At 37.2% G+C, this 22,469-nt stretch overlaps 1 protein-coding gene across 1 annotated transcript; it reads right to left on the reverse strand.

The window, feature by feature from the left end:
- Positions 1 to 8,359: 8,359 nt before the first annotated feature.
- On the reverse strand, positions 8,360 to 19,328 carry LOC104892874 (uncharacterized). The gene is made up of 7 exons (XM_010678894.4): positions 18,258 to 19,328; positions 14,468 to 14,776; positions 14,103 to 14,386; positions 12,078 to 13,109; positions 10,658 to 10,826; positions 9,759 to 9,916; positions 8,360 to 8,844 (listed from the first exon to the last, which is right to left on the reverse strand). The coding sequence occupies exons 1-7, from the start codon at positions 18,868 to 18,870 to the stop codon at positions 8,602 to 8,604; spliced, it is 2,808 nt and encodes a 935-aa protein (XP_010677196.2). The 5' UTR covers positions 18,871 to 19,328; the 3' UTR covers positions 8,360 to 8,601.
- Between the last annotated feature and the right edge of the window lie 3,141 nt (positions 19,329 to 22,469).

The following is a 22,469-nucleotide window of genomic DNA, read 5'->3' on the forward strand; positions in this document are numbered from 1 at the left end:
ATGATGGGCTACACAATTCTCATCTCTTTTAACATGAGACCACACTACTGAATTAAACAACGAAGAAAGCAACAAAATATCTTCTAAAACATTATCAAAATCTAAAAAATAAACAAAGCTTTGGAAAGACGATTCACCAACACTTGACTATCCGATTCGAAGATGACCCTCTCATAACCATATCGTTTAGCGAGCTTTATGGCAAATAGAAGAGCCTTGCCTTTCGCAATTTCGGGTGGCCATCAAGCACAAATTCTCCGTGTTGCTGCCAAAAGCACCTCCCCTTTGTCATTTCATGCTACGACACCCAGCCCTAAACAGCCTTCAGTTGATGGGGACGCGTCAAGGTTAAGCTTCACCACGCCAACAGGTGGTGCGAGCCATTTTGTCGAGCTGCTCGGTTGGCGAGGCACGTTCACAGCATAGACACAAGTTCAACATCTTATATGCTGACATTGGATTTTATACAACAGTAGAAAATTATGATCAAAGTAAAATTTTGTGAGTAGTGCAAAAGTCAAAATGAAATATCTACACAAAAAAGAGGGAGGATTAATTTATGAATTCATTGTAAAATTACACGTCGATCAGTGTTATTAATAATTAGTTATTAATCATTATATTTTTCTTTTTAGAGAAATGCAATGTTATGGATCGCATATAACATTTTCGTAAAATATTTTATGATATTAAAACAGACATTATAGATGAAAAGGTTTGACCTTCATCTTTTTCCTACTCAAGTAAGCCACTGAATTAGTTGTTGTCTTGTTGATAGTTGATGCTGGCCATTTTGATCTTGCTTTAATTATCTTCACCTACTCCATGTCCAAGTTCTCAATTATGTCTCAATGTGTACGCATAAGAAAAAAAAAACCTTGAAAGTCAAGCTTTTATGGCTGACTCTCCTAAACAATTCCAGCAAAGGCAGACAAGTAACCCTAGTGCCTGAAGCCGTTAATACACAACTAACACTGAAATAATGAAATTTCCAACTATTGTGATGGAGGGTGTTGAATTGAAATACGGAGACTTTTCAATGCTTTTGGAATAAGATGGCCAAAGAACGATACAATTTATGCATCATGGCAAATTTAATTCATTGTTGTGAGAAATGGAGAGAGAAGTTATGCAAATATATCAGAGAGTATTGTATTGCATTGATGTGAAGAACTGATTTCTTACATCCGTATTTATAGGCAAAAGTATACTGTTTTTAACATTACATTTTCAACGATTTCTGCGCGGACGAAAAACTTTCCTAACATGCAGTAAATGCATGGCATGACATTCACTATGCTTGAACAGTGAAATTTTCCAATTCACTGTTTCTCAACACTCCCCTTGAATGTCCATTTATAATTCATAATAGACGTTATCTTATTAAGAATCTTTGTTAGGAAAAATCCTGTGGGAATAATCCATAACTAGGGAAAGAGTATAACTATTATGTATCTTATATGCTTAAAATCAACTGCCTCATTAAAAACCTTGTCAGGAAAAACCCGGTGGGATAAAAACCTGATCGAAGGGAAAAAGAGTGCAGCGCATATAATACTCCCCCTGAATTTAGCATACATCACGAAGATGAGCATTCCAATTTTTCGGACTAATTCTTCAAATTTCTTCGCCGGAAGGGATTTGGTGAATAAATCTGCAAGATTCTCACATGATTGGATTTGTCGAATGTTGATCGTCCCTTCCTTTTGGAGGTCATGAGTGAAGAAGAGCTTTGGTGATAAATGTTTAGTTCTGTCTCCTTTGATGTACCCTTCGCTTACTTGGGTGATGCATGCAGTATTGTCTTCGTAGATGATAGTTGGATTTGTTGTTATTGTTTCCATCCCGCATTCTTCTTGGATATTCTTGATCATTGACCTTAGCCATACACATTCCCTTCCAGCTTCATAAAGAGCAATTAATTCCGCATGATTTGATGATGTGGCCGTCAAAGTCTGCTTTGTAGATTTCCAAGATATTGCAGTACCTCCATAAGTGAATACATATCCGGATTGAGACTTAGCCTTTTGTGGGTCTGAGAGGTAGCCAGCATCTGCATATCCAATGAGTGACGCATTGGGTCTTGACTGATAGAATAATCCGAGATCTTGTGTTCCTCGAAGATAACGTAATAAGTGTCTGACTCCATTCCAATGTCTCTTGGTTGGTGCATTGCTGTATCTAGCTAACAAGTTTACTGAAAAAGCTATGTCAGGTCGAGTATTGTTAGCCAAGTACATTAAAGCACCAATTGCACTTAGATATGGTACTTCAGGACCAAGAATCTCCTCGTTCTCTTCTCGTGGTCTGAATGGATCATCTTTCTCATTCAGGGAACGCACTACCATTGGAGAACTTATTGGGTGGGCTTTGTCCATGAAAAAACGTTTCAGGATTTTTTCTGTATAGTTTGATTGATGGACAAAAATCCCATTTCTTAGATGTTCCATTTGCAGGCCAAGGCAAAATTTTGTCTTCCCGAGATCTTTCATCTCAAATTCTTTCATCAAGTATTTTGCAGTCGCTTCAAGTTCTCTAGGAGTTCCGATAATGTTCAAATCATCGACATATACAGCAATGATCGCGAATCCTGATTTAGATCGCTTAATGAAAACACAGGGACTGATTTGATTATTTTTGAATCCTTCTTTCAATAGGTATTCACTAAGAGATTATACCACATTCTTCCAGATTGTTTTAACCCATAGAGTGATTTTCTCAATTTTATTGAGAACATCTCTTTGGGCATGCAATTTTCTGGTAGTTTTAGTCCTTCAGGAACTTTCATATAAATATCTGTGTCAAGTGAGCCATACAAATATGCGGTCACTACATCCATCAATCTCATTTGCAATCCTTTCGAAACTGATAAACTTACCAGAAATCTTAGTGTAGTTGCATCGACTACTGGAGAATATGTCTCATCATAATCAATCCCTGGCATTTGCGAAAAGCCTTGGGCTACTAATCTTGCCTTATATCTAGTAACCTCATTTTTCTCATTTCGTTTTCTCACGAATACCCATTTGTACCCAACTGGTTTTACACCTTTTGGTATTTGGGTTATTTGACCGAATACTTCACGTTTTTCAAGTGATCTCAATTCTGCTTGAATTGCCTCTTTCCATTTTGGCCAATCTTTTCTACGGCGACATTCATCAACTGTATTTGGCTCTACATCATTTTCATCGTATGTCATTTCAACCGCTATCGAGTAAGCAAAAATTTCATTCAAGACAACATCTTTTCGATTCCATTGTCTCTTTGTAGAAACATAATTAATTGAAGTTTCATTGTTGTCTACGCTTTCATGTTCCTTTTCTTCTGGAACACGTTTCTCTTCATTTTTGTTTTCATCATGCTCTGTTGGGAGATTTATATTAATTTCGTTCGTTGTCTCCCCTTGCCTTTTCATTTTTCTCGGTTTTAAATCTTTAGAACCGGGTGGTCTGCCACGTTTTCGACGTGCTATTGACTCATTTTCAATTGCCTTATTGTCATTAGGAATTTCAATCCGTTCCGGAGCATTCGCAGCAGGTACATGTGACTTTGTCACTTTCTTAGAATCTGTGAATGCATCTGGCAATTGGTTTGCAATACTTTGCAGATGAACAATTTTCTTGACTTCTTGTTCACATGAATTTGTTCTCGGGTCCAGAAACGACATTTGCGATGCGTTCCATGTAATTTCCGATTTTATATTTTGTGGGTCCACTTTCTCTCCCCCTAAGGATGGGAATACCGACTCATTAAAATGACAGTCGGCAAATCGAGCCGTAAATAGATCACCAGTTGTTGGCTCTAAATATTTGATAATTGATGGAGATTCAAATCCAACATATATTCCCATCCTTCTTTGTGGACCCATTTTAGTACGTTGGGGAGGAGCAATAGGTACATGTACAGCGCACCCAAAAATTCTCAAATGTGAGATATTCGGTTCTCGACCAGATACTAATTGTAATGGTGAGAATTTGTGATAGGCTGTCGGCCTTAATCTTATCAATGTTGCCGCATGTAATATAGCATGACCCCAAGTAGTAGATGGCAATTTTGACCTCATTATTAATGGTCTTGCAATTAATTGTAGTCTTTTGATTAATGATTCAGCAAGACCATTTTGTGTATGTACATGAGGTACAGGGTGCTCAACAATAATCCCAATAGACATGCAATAGTCATTAAATGTTTGGGATGTAAATTCCCCAGCATTGTCTAATCTTATTTTCTTTATTGTATGATCTGGGAATTGAGTTCTTGAGCCAAAAGTTTTGCAAATGCAACATTTCTGCTTGACAGAAGGCTCACATGTGACCATCGAGTAGAGGCATCAATTAATACCATGAAATAACGAAATGGTCCACATGCAGGATGAATAGGCCCACAAATATCTCCTTGAATTCTTTCTAAAAACATTGGAGATTCAGTGGCAATCTTATTTATAGATGGTCTGATTATCAATTTGCCAAGTGAGCATGCAGAGCATGTTAATTCATTTGACCGAGGAATTTTGACATTCTTTATAGAGTGTCCATTTGAGTTTTCAATGATTCTATGCATCATTCCTGTGCCAGGATGGCCTAATCGGTCATGCCATAGAGTAAATGATTTTCTATTATCTAACTTCTGGTTAGATATCATATTAATTTCAATCGGACGTATATCTATGCGATATAGTCCCGAGGAAATTGCTGGCAATTTTTCATAGATGTATTTCTTGCCGTTTTTCTCTGCCGTTAGGCATATGAATTCCTCTTTGTTCACTGTCATTGTTTCCAAATGGTAACCATTCTGACGTACATCTTTGAAACTTATGAGGTTCCTTCGAGATTTACTCGAATATAATGCGTCATTAATTATCAATTTTGTCCCATTTGGAAATATAATGCAAGCTTTTCCAGAGCCTTCAATTAGCTTGGCTGTCCCAGAAATTGTACTAACATTTGCTTGGAATATTGTAAGTTTTGAAAAATACTCTTTATTTTTCAATATGGTGTGTGTTGTCCCACTGTCCAGGAGACATTGTTCTTTATTCCAACTTCTGATGAATTCATATCTTCATAAATAATAAATACATGATTAGTATAAGAAAAATACGTATTTTTTATAATAATAAGGAACAAATACATGAAAGTGGATATTGAAGCAGTTGAAATAAACTAAGCACATTAATCGATTGTGATCTAAACAAACTTATTTTCAACTTCAGCATCATCCATAAAAAAATCTGAAACATCAAGGCTGGGCATGGATGTAGTGGCTTCATTAACAAAGTTTGCTTCAGCATTTTTTCCTTTGTTTTTTATTGAAGCTTGATATAGATCTACCAAATGTTTGGCAGTACGACATGTGCGGCCCAGTGCCCAGTCATGCCACATCTATGGCAAGTATCATTTCCTTTATAGGACGTCTGCCTCTGATTTCCAGATGATTGTCCCCAATTTTTATCAGAATGTTTAAAATTATTATTTCTTGGGGAAAATCGGCCTCTTCCACGTCCACGCCCTCGGCCACGGTAATTACCACGTCCTCTCCCACGACCGTTGTAATTACCGCGTCCACCACTATGTATAGCATTTGCTTCTGGTGGATTAGAGCTTTCTATAGCATTTATCTCATGAGTGGCTGAAGACCCCGTAGGTCTAAGATTATGATTTTTCAGCAAAAGATCATTATTTTGTTCAGCCACAAGTAGTACTGAGATTAGCTCAGAGTACTTTTTGAAAGCTCTGAACCTGTATGGGATGATCACAATATGATATTAGAGGCGTGGAAAGTGGAGAGCGTTTTGTTTATCATTTGCTCTTCTGTGATGGGATGATCACAATATCTTAACAATGATACAATTCTAAACAATGTTGAATTGTAATCACTGACCGTTTTAAAATCCTGGAACCTCAGATTGGTCCAGTCATAATGTGCCTTTGGGAGAAGCACATTTTTGTGATGCCCATATCTTTCATTTAGGCTATCCCATAGTTCTTTTGGATCATCCACAAGTAGATATTCACTTTTTAAACTTTCATGTAAATGATGTCTTAGGAGGACTAAGGCTTTTGCCTTTTCTTGTACAGTCGCAATTTTAACTGATGCGGCTGTTGTAGTTGCATCCCCTTGTTGGGTTGTCACATCTTTAATTGTATGTTCCAGTCCTTGGGCCTTTAAATTCATTTGGGCGTCCACCGTCCATTCTAAAAACTTTTGCCCAGATAGATCTAGTATGTTAAATTGTCTTTTCACTAGATCTCCCATTCTTTTGACTACAAATAGGTAAATATTTGAAATTAGTAATGATGATAAATCACATATATATATTATCTCCCCTGATTTATATCATTATTATTATAGATAAATAATACAAACAAAAAAAATAAAATAGCGTACAACAATAATGAAGCTAAGCAAAAAAAACAAGAAAATACCAAAAATAGAAACAAAATACAACAAGTGAATAAACAAAAAAAACTTCCTAAAATGCACTTAAAGACAAAAAAAATTGATATTCATGTGCATTTTTCGCCATTCTTCCGGGGGAAATTTTTTTTTTGTCTCCTATTTATGTATTAGGAGATATATCATTAATGCCATGAGGAGGAAAAAGAAACCGGCTATAAGAAATAAGTAGAGTTTTATTTTCCTAAAATCCTCTTCAAAAGAGGAAGATGAGGGTGGAGGACGGTTGTCGTCGGCGTTAAACATGGTGGCCGGAAGGTTGAGGAAGAAGGAAAAAAAATTTGTGGGTTTAGAGAAAAAAAATCGGAAGAAGATAAGGGATATGTGGTGAAAATGGGGATGGTAATCCGCTTTTATAGAGGGTTATCCCTAACTGTGCAGTTCATATACAGTTAAAAAATATACAACGCAATAAAATTCTAATATTGACAAATATATATTAGAGCATGCTAGTAAATTGGTAATATAATATATGTAACTATAAATGCAAAAAAATAGAAGATTAGAGACAATAATATATAATAATGTTCTGAATGCTTGTTCCCTGCATACATACGACATTATTGCACATATAAGACATAATAATGCTATCACTTCACTAGGCCGTCCATATAGGTGGCAATAAAAAAATTAACCTGTCCATATAGGCGGTTTAAGAGCAGATAAAATAAAATAACGTAAATAAAATGTCCTTGCCCTCCATGAAGGTGGCGTTAAAATTATTTGTTTTCTGCGTTAGTAGTATGGTGACGTTTACTACTAGTTTCTTCCTGTTCATCTCTATCTCTTTTATTACTGGGCGGAGGTTGATTTTCAGCTGGTTGTATAGGAGGGTTATTATTGGTGTTGGGAACAGGGGTTTGTGGGTTTTCTCTGGTATGAGTATTTGTACCGTTGTTACGGTTACTGGGTCGGGGCTGTATTACAGTTCCCCTCGCTGGGTTGGTAGTGAATGGCACATTGTTTCGCTCTATCCAAAAATAAAACCCGAGACAGAGACATTGTGTAAAACAATGTTAATCCCGTTACTTTGTTGGTCCATGTTCGGGTAGTAAAAGGGTTGGGCTTGGAGAAAAAAAATTTAAACTTAAAAAAAAATGGATGTAAAAATTTTAAAGATACCTTAAAAAAATTTCCGGTAGAACACTCGTGCTGATAACGTGTTGTGAGAAATGAGAGAGAAGTTATGCAAATATATCAGAGAGTATTGTATTGCATTGATGTGAAGAACTGATTTCTTACATCCGTATTTATAGGCAAAAGTATACTGTTTTTAACATTACATTTTCAACGATTTCTGCGCGGACGAAAAACTTTCCTAACATGCAGTAAATGCATGGCATGACATTCACTATGCTTGAACAGTGAAATTTTCCAATTCACTGTTTCTCAACATTCATAACCTTTTTTTCATGTTGAAAGGGTGTCAGGTCTGCTGTGTGGGATTCATCAATCATTGTTGGATGTCACGGGATGTTTGAAATAATGAAAATCGATATGAGACAAGAGAATTATATACTACTTTCGTTTCACAATACATGTAGCATTTTACTCTTTTAGATGTTTCACAATACATTACCATTTACTCTTTTGAATATTTCACAATACATCCCCTTCTTTAAAACATAATCACATTGATTTAGAATAAAATCACAACTCCCTCTCCTTAACCTTGGTTTGTATGCCATATAGAAATGATAAATATATTGTGAAACAATGATAGTAATTACTATATAGAATTGCTCAGCAATAATAAATCGATGAAATATGTGTTTTCTCTTGTTTGGTATTGATTGCCAATTGCAAACTCATACATTCATACAATGACTCACAATTACTACAACCTGCAAAATGTATGCATGAAAATCAGAATAAAACAGACTACTTAGAAACAGGCACTCAGAACTGTGGAAACTTTTTGTAGTTCATTGCAATAGAATATTGAAAAAATTGCAGGAGTTTATTTTACATATACAAGGCGCTATAAAAAAAAGGCTTTATACAATATAAACAATTTCTTCAAACATTTGAATGCTATTCAACTGTATACAATATACAAAAAAGAATGAGGTGGTGGCATTTGTATTTGACTGTTTGGAAAAAAACAAGCAGCAGCTCAACTGTTGGACAAGGGACGTTATGGTTGCATCAACTTAATGTTGGCAACATCGGAGTGGAGCCAAGTCCAGGATCTTCAAAATTATCAGACTCAGCTTGCTTCACCCTCCCAAAATATCGAATATGCCTCAAAAGCCTGGCAAGGAAGGTGTTATGGCATATAGTTGAGCTATCACAAACAACGGCGACATGCTTGCGTGCCCTAGTTATGGCAACATTCATTCGCCTACTATCCCCAAGGAAGCCAACAGCACCCATTGTGTTTGATCGAACCTGAAAAACAGTGTCACTATCATAGTATTCTATATACAGGTGGTACAAAATAAACCAGTTGAACAGTTTGTTATGGCTTATAAGCACATATATGCAAGTGTTGTTGAAATCTTATCACAAGTTACCACCTATGCTCAACAGAGCATGTAAGCTTATGTTCAAATTTACTCTTTCGACTCAGAATATATATATATATATAGCCTCTAAATTAGGGACTAAGAAGCCTATACACTCATTTATGTATACCACAAGTTGAGTGAGTGCAAATACTCTCTAAGAACTTAAAGCTACTCTTTGTTCAAACTTCCTCCATACAACGAGTTTGCATACTGCTAGCTCACAGGACTAGTGTGCAAGATTGCCCTATCTATAAGATAACCTTGTTAGCTAGACACAGTGGTCATGCTTGGCTAACTATGGTACAACAATAAGCACTACTGCATACTTGCACTGTTGCACACTTGTTCCAAGTCTGGAAAAGGCCTGGCTCGACATAGATAGCAAGGCTTTGTCGAGTGACGCACGGTGCATGACTTGCTTTGCCAATAGCCAAAAGAGTTGACACGTGACAATTAACTTCCAAAAAAATGTGAAAATATCGATATCCAAAATTAATATCAAGTTCGCAAACTTGTCACAAGAATGACCCACAGACCAACGACCTTTACAGACCAATACTCCATTAGTGATAGACTTACATGAAAATTTATATAGATAAGATAATAGTAAGTTTTTCAAGAATCATAATGTTTAAACACAAATGCAAAATGCACAATGACACAACGATTAACCAGGATCCAAAGCAAACTATTAATCATTGGTCATTTATATGCGAAAGTGCATGATTTTTAATTAATTTTAAAATATAAAATATGAGTGGATGGCATATTAGACAATTGGTAAGATAAATTTACCATAGAGATAATCACAGCATCAGCTTCTCGACCTTGAAAACTATCAATCGTTGCCACTTCAACACATCTAGTCTCCTCAAATTGATGAAGCCTCTCCCTCAACAATTGCACTTGAGCAACATAAGGAGACTGGACAGCTATGGCTTTTGGACTCACACCTGTATAATAAAGAGCACTTCATCAACATTTTTGTATATAAAGTTAATCATGTACTCAACAAGGCAAAAAGATCAAAACATGGACGTTTTCTTCTGGACATCACAAAAAATATGCTATAATCTAAAGTTGTGCCGAGTTGTTTCCCCTGCCGAGGGAGGAGGTGTTGAGGTAAATCGGTAATGTAGACTATGCAAAGCCAAGTTTTGGACTTTATGGTGATTTCCTCTATTGTATCCCTTCATGCTCTTAACTAGTGACTCACTGAAGAATATTGTGCCTAAGTCGAGTAATTCTTTAGCTAGCTCCAGGCGTGCTTACAACTATAAAAAAATTCAGTTTAGAAAAAGGATCCAGGTTGAGTAATTTAGGATATATGGATGTCTGGCCATCAAAATGTAAGGTTATCTTTATGTATATGTTGTGGACTTGTAGCAAAATCATCGAGTACACTGTTTGTAGTTTGGTGGCATCCACGAGGTTCCACATCTTAGGTCTGCTATGTAGATTGATGGTCTATACTCTGTAGGGAGACCCTCCGTACAAAATGAGATACATGGAACAACTTGTGCTATTTGTATTTTGTAGTAGGTGTAATAAGACTGTTGTAGTCAGCCAGTCTCCGAGTGTAGATGTTTACATAGTAAAAGCATCAATTACCCTCGCACCCCCACCAATATGGGAAACAATTCCCAAATGAAACAAATTTCAAGGAAATAGCATGTTAATTATTTAGAGAGAACCTGAATAAACCAGTGAAAGGACATGCTTGGTAACAATATTTGCCTCTCCTTCATTGAAGAAAGATCCAGTGCCAGCAGGATCCATTTGCTCCTCACAACCAACGGATAAATATCCATAACGCATTCTCGTATCCAACAATAGCAGTGGGCATTGAGTAATCCATGTTCGCTGCAAAAGGGGCAAACATACACTTCATTAGCGGAAAAATACATCAATGATTGTCAGATGTGGAGGACTCACATGCGTTGAAAGCTCAACTATTGAGTTGTCACATGATTATCATTGTTTAAGGAGTTACAAGAGGAAAAGCCATTTTTTTCTCGCGTTATGAGGAAGTTGTGCATCTTTCAAACAGATTGTTTAGGATAACGGGTGATCAGTGCAACTCACCACCCTTCATTTTGTAGTAGAGGCAAGAGGAAACCTTGTCCCTCTATCATTGCATAATTGTATATCTTAATATCTTAGGGTAACCCTTTTCTAAAATGACCCTTACTTATTAGGCACAAATGACCTAAACTTTGAAAAAGACTCTGGAAAATGATGTAATGTAAACCTTGAGAGATCTTCTCGTTATAATATACAGTTCTTTTGAAAAATGATCTAAAGTACAGAATTAACATGGATGGTTTTCTTTACATCTTTCACTGAAATATCTCCATTAGCAAAAAAAGAAAGATTCGTTTGGGAAGAATCACACATACGCATTCTACCCTATTTTAGGCCTTCATCATAACTTCAAGCACAACAATGACATCCCTTTTTGCATTCTGTGACTTCAAACGGGATAATTTCAGACATAAGTTGATAAGTTATCACCATTCGTCAATTAAACACACTACACAGGAACATTGGGTGTTACTCCAAGTACAACTCAAAGCAATGCTATCATGTAGGCTAGAAAAGGTTACAGAATTACTATAAAGGAAATTATCCTGGACACAAATGTAATTAAACAGAAGATAGGACAAAAAGTCATCCGGGAGAGGATAACAAAGTAAGCGTAGAAGAGAATCGACACTGATTGCAATTAAAGAGAAGCAAATGTGCCTAGTACTGATCTCTATTTCCTTAAAATCTCAGAGATTGGGCCAGTGTGAGGCTTCAAGCTCGGAGTGACAGTTCCGAAGTAGCGAACATAAACAAATAGAGCTTGATAGCGAAATATAAGAGAGAAATAAGATCCTTGTTTCATATTTTTGAGAGGAATGAGATTTTAGACAATATAGACAGATGAGAAATGTGGTAGCAGAAAGCATGATACAACTAAAAAGATACTCAACATGTTCAAACATGCAAGAGTGAAAAAAGTTAATAAGCAACCTTATAAATAACCATCATAAGCAAAAGCCACCAAACTCATAACCACGATAGAGCAGTATGCAAGTCAATAAATATTTAGATACGGATAAAGGCTACCTTGACAAAAGGAGAATCTATGAGGAGATGAGATGAGACATTTGAAGCTGACTTCAGCAACCCCCCATACATTTCCTTGGAAGCCCAGCTGGTGATGGCATCATTCATCCGATACTGGGTTGTCAACTTTGCAATGAGAATTCCTCCATGCAAATTCGCTGCTCTCTCTAGGAGAGATATACCCAGACCTCCTTCTAGTGCATTCCTAGATAGCACCACTGGAGCAAGCTGGCATTGGTCACCTGCAAGCACACAGCGCCTTCCCTGTAGCATTGTGATCCAACATGAGGGTTCAATTGCCTGCCCTGCTTCATCTATAACAACCAAATCAAAGGGCCCCAACCCTCGAATCTGTGGGTCAGCAGCTCCAATATTAGTTGCAAGAACAACTTGAGCACTAGACAATATTTCCCTTACACACTCTTTTTCCTTCTTCTTTAATGTCTTAGCAAGTTGCTTTATAAGCTGACGTATACCAGCAGCTAATGAATCATCATTCAGACAAAGTCTCAGGTCTTTTCTTAGATCTGATTTTTTCCTTTCCAGTTCTGTCCTGAATTTCTCCATTTTGGCATTAACAATCTCACCTAATGATTTTGAAGCAACGGCAGCAGATATACGTGCTGGATTTCCCATTCGCACAATGTTTATTCCAGTATCTGAAAGTTTTTCAACCATGTTGTCAATAGCTGCATTTGTTGGGGCTGTAACTAGCACTTTTTCACCACGTTCAACAGACATAACAATGAGTTTTTTCAACAACCTTGATTTTCCAGAACCAGGTGGCCCTTGAATGACCAGCATGGGTCTTTTCTTATTCAAACCCAAAGCAATTGCTCTTCGCTGAGAATCATCAAAACTGCTACTCTCCAACAGGCCATCTTCTTCTACTCCATTCCAATCTACCAAATTATTTTCTTCCAGCCAATCAACATCCTCTTTATCACCAAACAGAGTAGCCACAATACCAATGGATGGATTTTTCTTCTGTAAACCATTCTTCTGAAGCAGCATCAGTGCCTCACAATTACGCTAGAGAAGGATGAAAAGCTAACATTAATCAAAAGTCAAACAGCAACAAGAAATTTTTTAGATGAAGCAAGAAAAGAGAATACTGAAACAATGTAGCCTTGTTAAGAAAGCTTCAACAGAATAAACCTTTGCCATATTTGCCGATTACAAGCACTTTACAGAACAAGAGAGTATATACCCATTTCTCATAAGCAAAATTTTAGAAGAAACCCAGAATAAAAAATTGGAAAATGATTGTGAAACTTGATGGGTGAAATCTGAACATACATGACATCACATCAAACTAAGGGACTAGCACTAAACGCGCCGCAGATTTACACAACTAAAGGACACTTAACGATAATCACTAGCAAAGCCTATACAACAATTGAGGGCTAACAAAGAGGAAAAAAATCATAAAAAGTTACCAAAGAGAAAAGTTAAAAGTTGGGGGTACGAAAGAAATATCAACGTTGTGAAATCTAGATAAGATGTTGCCAGTTTAGGTAGTAGGTTTCTTCAACAAACGACTTGTTATGTACAGTTGTGCACCTCGGCCAAGGAATCACAATCCTGAAGACATAGTGGTAGTAAAGAACTACAAATTCATCCTACATAGACATAAGTATGCCAAAACAACATATCACAACGCAACGATATAGGCACAAACATACATGTCAAGTCCCTGAGAAGCAGCAAATAACACAAACCCGTGATGGACATAGGAAAGGTTTTTCAACAATCTCATAGATAGTTGAAAATAACTATTTATGATGAGAAAGGGTGGCAAGAAAACAGCACTAGTGCCTATGCAAGGACCTTTGTAACACTATCCTTCAAGTGACATATTCATAAGGTGCTCACAACTATGTTTTATAACACCAACCTCCGAGGATCCCAGTTCAATGGTATGTCTCACCCCACTAATACACAAACAACCAAAACAAAACAGTCTTATATCCATCTCTCCAAATTAACTCCCCAAAAAAGAACCAGTTCATCTTTATCAGTTACCTCATATGTTCGTGTGTCAGCCAATCCAGGAATGCGATCAATTCGCACAAGCTTACCAAAGAGCTTTGAAAAAGTGGCATCACCACGCTGAGACTCTAGAGCAACACTAATACTGCATCCATCCTCCCCAAGATTGTCAACAAAACCCTGCATGCATGAAGTTGCACCAGCGCCTCTACTATCACATATTCTCACACAGACCATATCCCCTGGAGAGAGGGTAGTAGGTGGTAGTCGGTGATCGCCTTCAACTTTAAACACCACCAAATGCATTCCACCTAATCCTGCAAGTATAAGAGGGATGCTCAGACAAAGCAACAACAGGGCTGATTAACTTTTGTAGGTTAGGTTACAAGCTAAGATACCAGTTGAAGTGCTAACTGCAACTAAGTTACAAAGTGTGTCACAAAGTTCTTGTTGTGATTGCCCATGAGTGACCAAAAATTCAATCGGCCTCGAGAAATCTGAATTCTCATCCGGCATAGGCACAGCATTCAACTCTTCCTGAGTAAACTCCAATTCTGCATCCCTTTCTATACGAAGCAAATTTGACATATGTTTTGTGAATTGGTCAATGTTTGACTGCATCAACTTGACCTTGTCGATGTCAATCCCTAAAGCTCCAACACCGCGCTTAGGCTGGGAGGCCTTCCGAGCTATTGCTTTGTGCTGAACTGTTACATTAGTGCAGGCAAAGCAACCAGTAAGTGTGCGAATTAATCAATGAAGCGGTACAATATGGGGGGGAAATCAGACTGCAGAAAACAGCATTAAGTTTAAACATAGCAAGAAATAGCAAGATATACGCAGAGGGAACGAAAACGAACGAAATGCATGTAAGTCTCAGACTATCAGCTTCTGAATGATGTTCTAAGTTGAGTTTATGCTTTATTTCAGCAACTGGATTATCATTTTCCCATAAAAATATGAATCTTTCTGAGGAAATATAAGTGCCACAATGGATCACTTTCCATCATCAATGAATGGAGGAAGTAGCATAATTTCCATCCTCAAATTTTCCACTGATAATCACATTCAAACTCATATCACATATCTAAATCCTATTAGATCAATCCCATTACTGAAGGCAGGGAGTCAATTCATGGTGACAAAGCTGAAATTCCAGAGAAGCATAAGTGCCATCAGGGAATGGATATGGTGAAGGCATATTGACCTACTTTTGACAAAATTGCTGCATTCACAAATGAATGCATGAATTTCGTTTACAAATCCAATTGGGCCACTATGATGGTGACCTGGACTTCAGAAAGAGCATACAATCTCAAGTCCTTGGGCTATTTGATAAATACCCTTCAAAAGATGGTTTTCCATGTAAATGGAGGAAATAGTTGAAATTTGTGCATATTCAAAGCTCAATTTTATGTTTGTCAAACTGAGTGGGAAATCGATGGGTTTCTTCACAATATTCAAGGTTACGTCAAGGCTAATTCCTCTCTTCCACATTTTTTTAAACTAGTTAAGGCCAGAGGTCAGTCCTATAGAAGCTTAATGGAATATTAGAACTTCTCAATTGCTCATCATCTCCCATCCCTCATCCAATAATGCAACTCTTAACTTTCTAAATACTAAACTACATTAATATGGGTTACTTGAGGTGTGCACTAGTAATATTTGAAGCTATGTCATAGGGTTAATCTAAAAAAACAGTGTACTTCACAATTGACAAGGTTTCACACTTGCAGTCTTGAACTAAATTTTGGCTGGGCTTAGGTCATAAGTACCCTCAACGCCACACTAATGTGCAAAATCTTCTTAGGGATTGGAGTCTCACAAGGTTTCTGAAAAGGCTCATATGGTAATAATATAACCTCTTGTCAAGAATGGGTAGATGACCTTGCTAAGACGTGCGTTGTACCCTCAGGGCTCAGGCTCTCATAGCAATAAATAAAAAGACATGTTTACTACCGCCAGGCAAGAACAGGGGGAGGGGCCAGGGTGGGTTCTTGGAATTAGAATCCCCATACCGTGAATGAAGCTCTCTAGGCAAGTGGCACACACTGGATGTTCGCAAATAAAGAGGAGATGTTATGGAAGAATGTTTGCATGTCAAATATGGTATGGAGAGGCTAAGAAGGTTTATTCCTATCATGAAATACACATACATGAATACATCTAAGGAGGATCGAACGTTTTTCCGGTCCTTACTTAGTTTCAATAATATTAAAGGACCATGACTCATCTTTCAAAATGGCAGCTACTGTAGACACAAAATTGTGTCTCCCCATGTAGTACCCTATGATGACTAATACCCCGCTTTCTTGGTCCACATCGAAGATAGAATAAAGAACGAACCTAAATAAAATATTTTAAGCCCAAATCATATTTCTCATCAATTTTCTAAGCCCATTTTTTAAAACATTTTTAAATGGTTTTACTAAGCCCATCTTCGAAAACCTTTTAAAAATAATTTTATGAAAGCCCGTTTTCTAAAACCCATGTTCTAGCCCAATATAATTACTAGAATTATATTAATTAGTTTTATTAATAAAAAATATATTCTATAAAAAAAATATCTTTCTCCAAACTATGTCCAAAAAATCTATCTTCATCTAAAACCTTTTCAAAAATCTTTTCAGTAAAAAACCTTTTTAGAAACCTACTTGTTTTAGGTTATCTATACTTAGAACTATATATAATACCGTTATCCTATTCCTAACTCTTAGGCCTAATCAACATCACAACTCTCATACACGGCTAATCACTCCACACGACGCACAAGTCACAACTATCACTCCAACAGAAACTCCGCCGCCTAACTAATCTTCACGCCATCCTTATAACTCCCTAATCTCACAAAACTCCTCCACCACAAACTACATTGATCATCCTACAATCTGCATACTCTCATGCCAAACCCAATACTAATCTTCACTCACAATTCATCCTCCTTACCCCGCGTCACATCCTCACATATACTAACAATTCGTCCTACATATTCAACATCACAGCATCTTATACCTAATAATATTACTAATCCTTGTCATCTAGCCATCATCATGCTGCATTTCACCACAATTCCATTCTCTTTTTAGAGGCCCCTAATGTAATACCCTCATATTACTATTCCACGAGAATAACGAGAATACGAGATACAAAACAACAAACAAGAGCATTATTTTTACTTGACGCAAGACACAAAATTTTGAGGCTTATGCAATATCCGATATAAGATCCGTGCAAATCAACGACCCAGACGTAGGTATAATTTCTGAGGGTCAATCAAATTGAAAATCTTTTTTTCTTTTTATTATTTTCTTGAAGTTAATAACCTTCTATTCATGGGGTAGATTGCTAATGTATTCATGCGACACTAAACACTTATGAATACTATACAAACTCTCTACTCATATCATTTATATTTTTATTCTTCATCAACATTATTTTTATGCATGATTGGAACTTTTTTTTTACCTTGTATATAATTGTTCATCAATATCTAAATAGATATTCTAACACTTAAATTAGATAATATGGACAACCCGCTAGGAACCCATTAATTTAATTGATTTAATAACATGTTACCAAAAATTAGTTTTTGGTATGTTTAATTAACCAACATAGATTAATTTTACATTACATTAACATATTACTTCAATATCAAGTAAAGGTCAACAATTTGATTCCTAATCTTATTCGTACCTTCACTCCCGAACTCAATCTATGGTTCATTGACCATTAATAGAGTCATGACGGGAAAATCTACCTTGGATAGTTGTCCTTACGGTTTCCAATATCCAATTAAGTTTATGAGTCTTCCTTTAAAGAATTGTTGATGTCTTTTCTCTTTCAAACCATTTTTCAATAAAGCTTTACAATGAGGTAGTCAAATACGCGTGCATCTCGCATATGCCGATAAAAACACGCCTACTACTTGGGATACCATTAACGGTCCAATATCTACATCTATTGACAATCACCTCTCCACATGAAACAATAATCAAAATCCCAAAACAAATAAATCATTGCAACGGGATAATTAGTTATCCTCAATTTACATTATCAAGTGATCAACATTTCAGCTAAAAAATCATTAAAACACTGAACAAAGACACAAAACAACTTGGAAACAATGGAATAAAACGAAAGAATGAAGCTATCAACAAACACAAAAACAAAAGAGTCTAAAAATAGTACCTGAGTGTGCTAGTTGCTTAAGCAACTTCCACGACTGAGTCTCCCTCCAATTCTCCACAACCTCCTCCTTCTCCAACCCTTGAAGAACCTCCTTGAGCTCACGCTGAAAATGATCAAGCAATGTAGGATAATGAGCACACACCTTCAAACACACGGCTTCGAGACCGAGAGGCATAGGCACTACAGTTAGATAAGGTTGAGCCTCAATCAAAAATGTAACACCAGGTCCCATTCTCTCTTCTAACTCCTTGAAATCACCCCTCAACTCTGCCGCCGCAAACTCCGAAGCCATAGCTTTCATTGCTTGTCGTATCCACTTCACTACTGCCTTCCCTAAATCCCTCCTACCTAGTGGATCCCCATTTTGATGAACCCCCTTTTTCACACTCAAATTTTTGTTATTCGCCGGAATTTCTCTCTTTTTCTTTAGTTCAACATTGCTACTGTGAATTCTCAAATTAGAAGAGATTACACTAGGGATTCTAAGCGTTGCCGAACTCCCGAAAAACCTAGGTATAGCGTTGCTTGCAGCGGGAATCGAACTCAGGACGCGTAGTTTTTCCGACGATAACGATGAAGAATTAGAACACACATAGTAACATAGAACATCCATGTTTGATTAATTGGATTGTTGATGATTTAGGCCTAAAACTCCATTATAGCGAAATAAAGAAGGAGAAGGGGTTTTAATTTTATAATTAGGAGATATGAAATGGAGAAGATATTTTGAATTTGTTTATGAAGCGAAGTAGTGGTTGGATTTGTTTAGCGGGAAAAAGAAAAAAATGAGGGTTTGAGAAAGTGAAATGAGAATGACAAGACATGGTTTTACTGGTGACTAATAGTTGAGTTTGGAAAGTTTGTTGTGAGATTCTATTGGTTGCAGACGTGTTTAATTTGTGATCTAGAAGTAGATTTGTGAATTGTGGGGATGGAGTGAACAAAACACCTTTCTTCTGTGTGGTTGTGAAGACTGAAGAGAAACCATTCTTCACCATCAACCCACGTCATCATCTCTCTCCGACCAATTTCTCTCAAATTTAGCACACAAAAAAAGAACATAAATTCATTAGGAATCTGTAATTGAGAACGGAAACTTAGGTGATATTCAAGACTGGAAATTTATTGAATACCGCGTTAGTTTTGGTCATGTTTATGTAAAATTGTAGAGGTGGGTATGGACTGGACTAGCACACGGGTCCAGTCGGGCCGGCACGGTTTGTGCCTGGTCTGGCCTGTTGTCTGCTACATGGGTTGTGATTTTATCACGGGCAAGAAATTTTACTTCATGTTTGCACCGGCACGAGCTTGTGGGTCGACCGACGGGCCGAACGCCCCTTTTCTTTGTTTTTTTTAGTCTAAAACTGTCAAAAATCCAAAAAAAAATAAAACACTGACCAGGCCCGCAGGAGGCGCGAGCCCAGCCCGCAGGCCGTGGGAGTGGGCTGGGCCGTGGACAAATACTGAAAATTTCAAGCTCGACAAGGCTCGCCACTCACGGGCTCGGGCCCAATTCGCCCCGTAATTTCCCCAAGCACGCATGTTGAGCCCATGAACAAGTCCGGTCCATGCCCAGGTCTATAAAATTGTTTGCTGAAAAGTAAAGTAAATCTCAATACATGATTTTGCAATGAGGTTAAAGTATAGCATTTTTATGGTATCAGTATTTCCTCCTGTAGTTATAGACTAGTTCAGGAATGTTGTAACTCTGTAACTTGCCCTTTACTTTCAGCATTATTTTCTCCTAAGTCCTAACCGTGTATTTTCTTCTAAGTTCATCTACCACAAAATAACAACTTAACAAGGCCAGGTTTTACTTACACTCTGCATGTATTGAGCCAATTGATGCAATCTCCTATTACAATTCATTGTCAACCAGCAAAGAGGGTCTTGAGATAAACTAGTTAAGTTCTGGCAAAAAAAATAGCTTTCTTCCGAAAACCTCCTCAGCATCCTCAAGATAAACCCCTCTCAAGTCAATATGGATCTCAAGGTGGTCAATTTTATTACCACTAACAAAACTTGGGACCTGCACCATCTCAACTCCCTTGTTCCTAACCATATTGTAAGTTGTAGCTCTTATAAAAGGTATTAACATTCCTCTCTCCAACATCCAAGATGAACTCGTTTGGGGATCCATACCAAGCAGAAATGTCATCGTTACGTCCTAGACCCCAATCTGAAAAAATGGCCTTTTGCTTGAATTTGGAAACTCGATATTCCACCCAAAATACAGATATTTCTTTGGCTAAGTTGTCACAACAGTCTTGGAGTTCGTCACATCCTCCACCAAAGAAAAATTGTCCCCATCTCCATTTGCTCATTATGTCCCCTTCAAGAGGAAACCATTAATCACCTCTTTGTAAACTGCCCAAAAGCTACACTCCTCTGGAAACTCCCCCAAGTCAAGCTATGGCTTCATTCACCGTTTGTCCCCAACTCCCTCTTACATAATCTCCAAACACACAACGCAAACAAAGTTCTAATTTCTAAAGTTGTTTTTCTCATTTGGGCCCTATGGAAGGAAAGAAATGACATTATTTTTAACAATGTTTCCCTTGATATTCTCAGGGTTTTTCATAAAGCTACTTTCTACTATGACGAATGGGTTCACATGCTATCTCTCGATCACTGTCTTCTCGCAGGTACTCCCCTCTCTCATCCAACTCCACCTCTGGAGTCCACTTCTACCTACCTCCCGACTAGTTGCATGGTCCCCACCGACACTTTCCTTCCAAAAATTAAACTTCAATGACTCAGTCCGATCTTCCTCAGGGGCAGCAGGGATTATTATTAGAGACTTTCAAGGACATGTTCATCAAGCCAAAGCTTTCAACCTTCAGGTTACAAAAATATTGAAATTGAAGGCGACAATCTCCTAGTCATCAACGCGGTGTTAGGAGTTTGGTCGTCTCCCTAGCAGATTGCAAACATTGTTCACGAACTTTAGCTCACTCACTTCCACACCTGGAAGCTCCGACATATCTTCAGAGAAGCGAATAAAGCAATATATTAGATTGTCAATGTCGATCATTTAATTACTTCAGATTACACTATTGTAGATTTTTTACATTCGTCATTAAATCCATCCTTGTACATGACATTTGTTCCCCTCGTGCATAGGGACACCTAACACTAGGGGAAAAAACATAAAGGGCTGCGCAGGAAGGGCTGCGCTTTTCGTAAAAGCATCCAAATACCCATTTTAAGTTTTTCCGAAATTTTTTTTTTCCCTTAAATTATGTATTTGGGTTTTGTTTTATGTATTTAAACATTATTAGGTTGTAGTTCTTGTATTTTCAGATCTATAATGTTCTTGTATACTTCTCTTTGTTTATATATTTTGATTAATGTTCTTGTATACTTCTTTTTGTTTTGATTAATGTTCTTGTATACTTCTCTTTGTTTTGATTAATGTTCTTGTATACTTCTCTTTGTTTATTTTGATTAATGTTATTCTTGTATACTTCTCTTTGTTTATTTTGATTAATGTTCTTGTATATTTCTCTTTGTATATAATTTCTTGTATTTTCATCTTTGTTTTGATTAATGTTCTTGTATACTTATTGTATACTTCTCTTTGTATATTAGTTTTTGTTCCTTTTTTTCATTCTTTTTATTGTTTGGGTTTAGTATTTTCGTTTCGTTTCTCTTCTCTTCTGTTTAATTTCAGAAAATGTGAGATTATGAGTAAAAAAATGACGAAAAAAAATTTTTTTTTTTTTATTTTTTTTTTTTGGTAGGAAGGGCTGCGCTAGTTAGGAAAAAGCGCAGCCCTTCTAGCCCAGAAGGGCTGCGCTTTTTCTTAACTAGCGCAGCCCTTCTGGGCTAGAAGGGCTGCGCTTTTTCCTAACTAGCGCAGCCCTTCTAGCTTAAGGGCTGCGCTTTTCTAGCGCAGCCCTACTTAAAAAGTGAAGGGCTGCGACTGAAAGGGCTGCTGTCAAAAAGCGCAGCCCTACATGCCTTTTTTAGCGCAGCCCTTCTTTATTTTTCCACTAGTGTAAAATTCTTTTTCTTACCTTATAGAAATAATTAACTGGCATAAAGGATCAAGGAATTCTCTTGGCTTAATTCATAGTTTATAGCTCACCTTCAAGCCTGTTGTGATAGTGATTGGGCAGGGTATCCTAGTACTAGAAGATCAACATCTAACTTTTGTGGCTTGCTAGGTCAACCGCCTATTGCTTGAAAATCTGAAAAACAATATGTTTT

Source organism: Beta vulgaris, chromosome 1, assembly GCF_026745355.1.
Source record: "Beta vulgaris subsp. vulgaris cultivar EL10 chromosome 1, EL10.2, whole genome shotgun sequence".
Classification (NCBI taxonomy): domain Eukaryota; kingdom Viridiplantae; phylum Streptophyta; class Magnoliopsida; order Caryophyllales; family Amaranthaceae; genus Beta; species Beta vulgaris.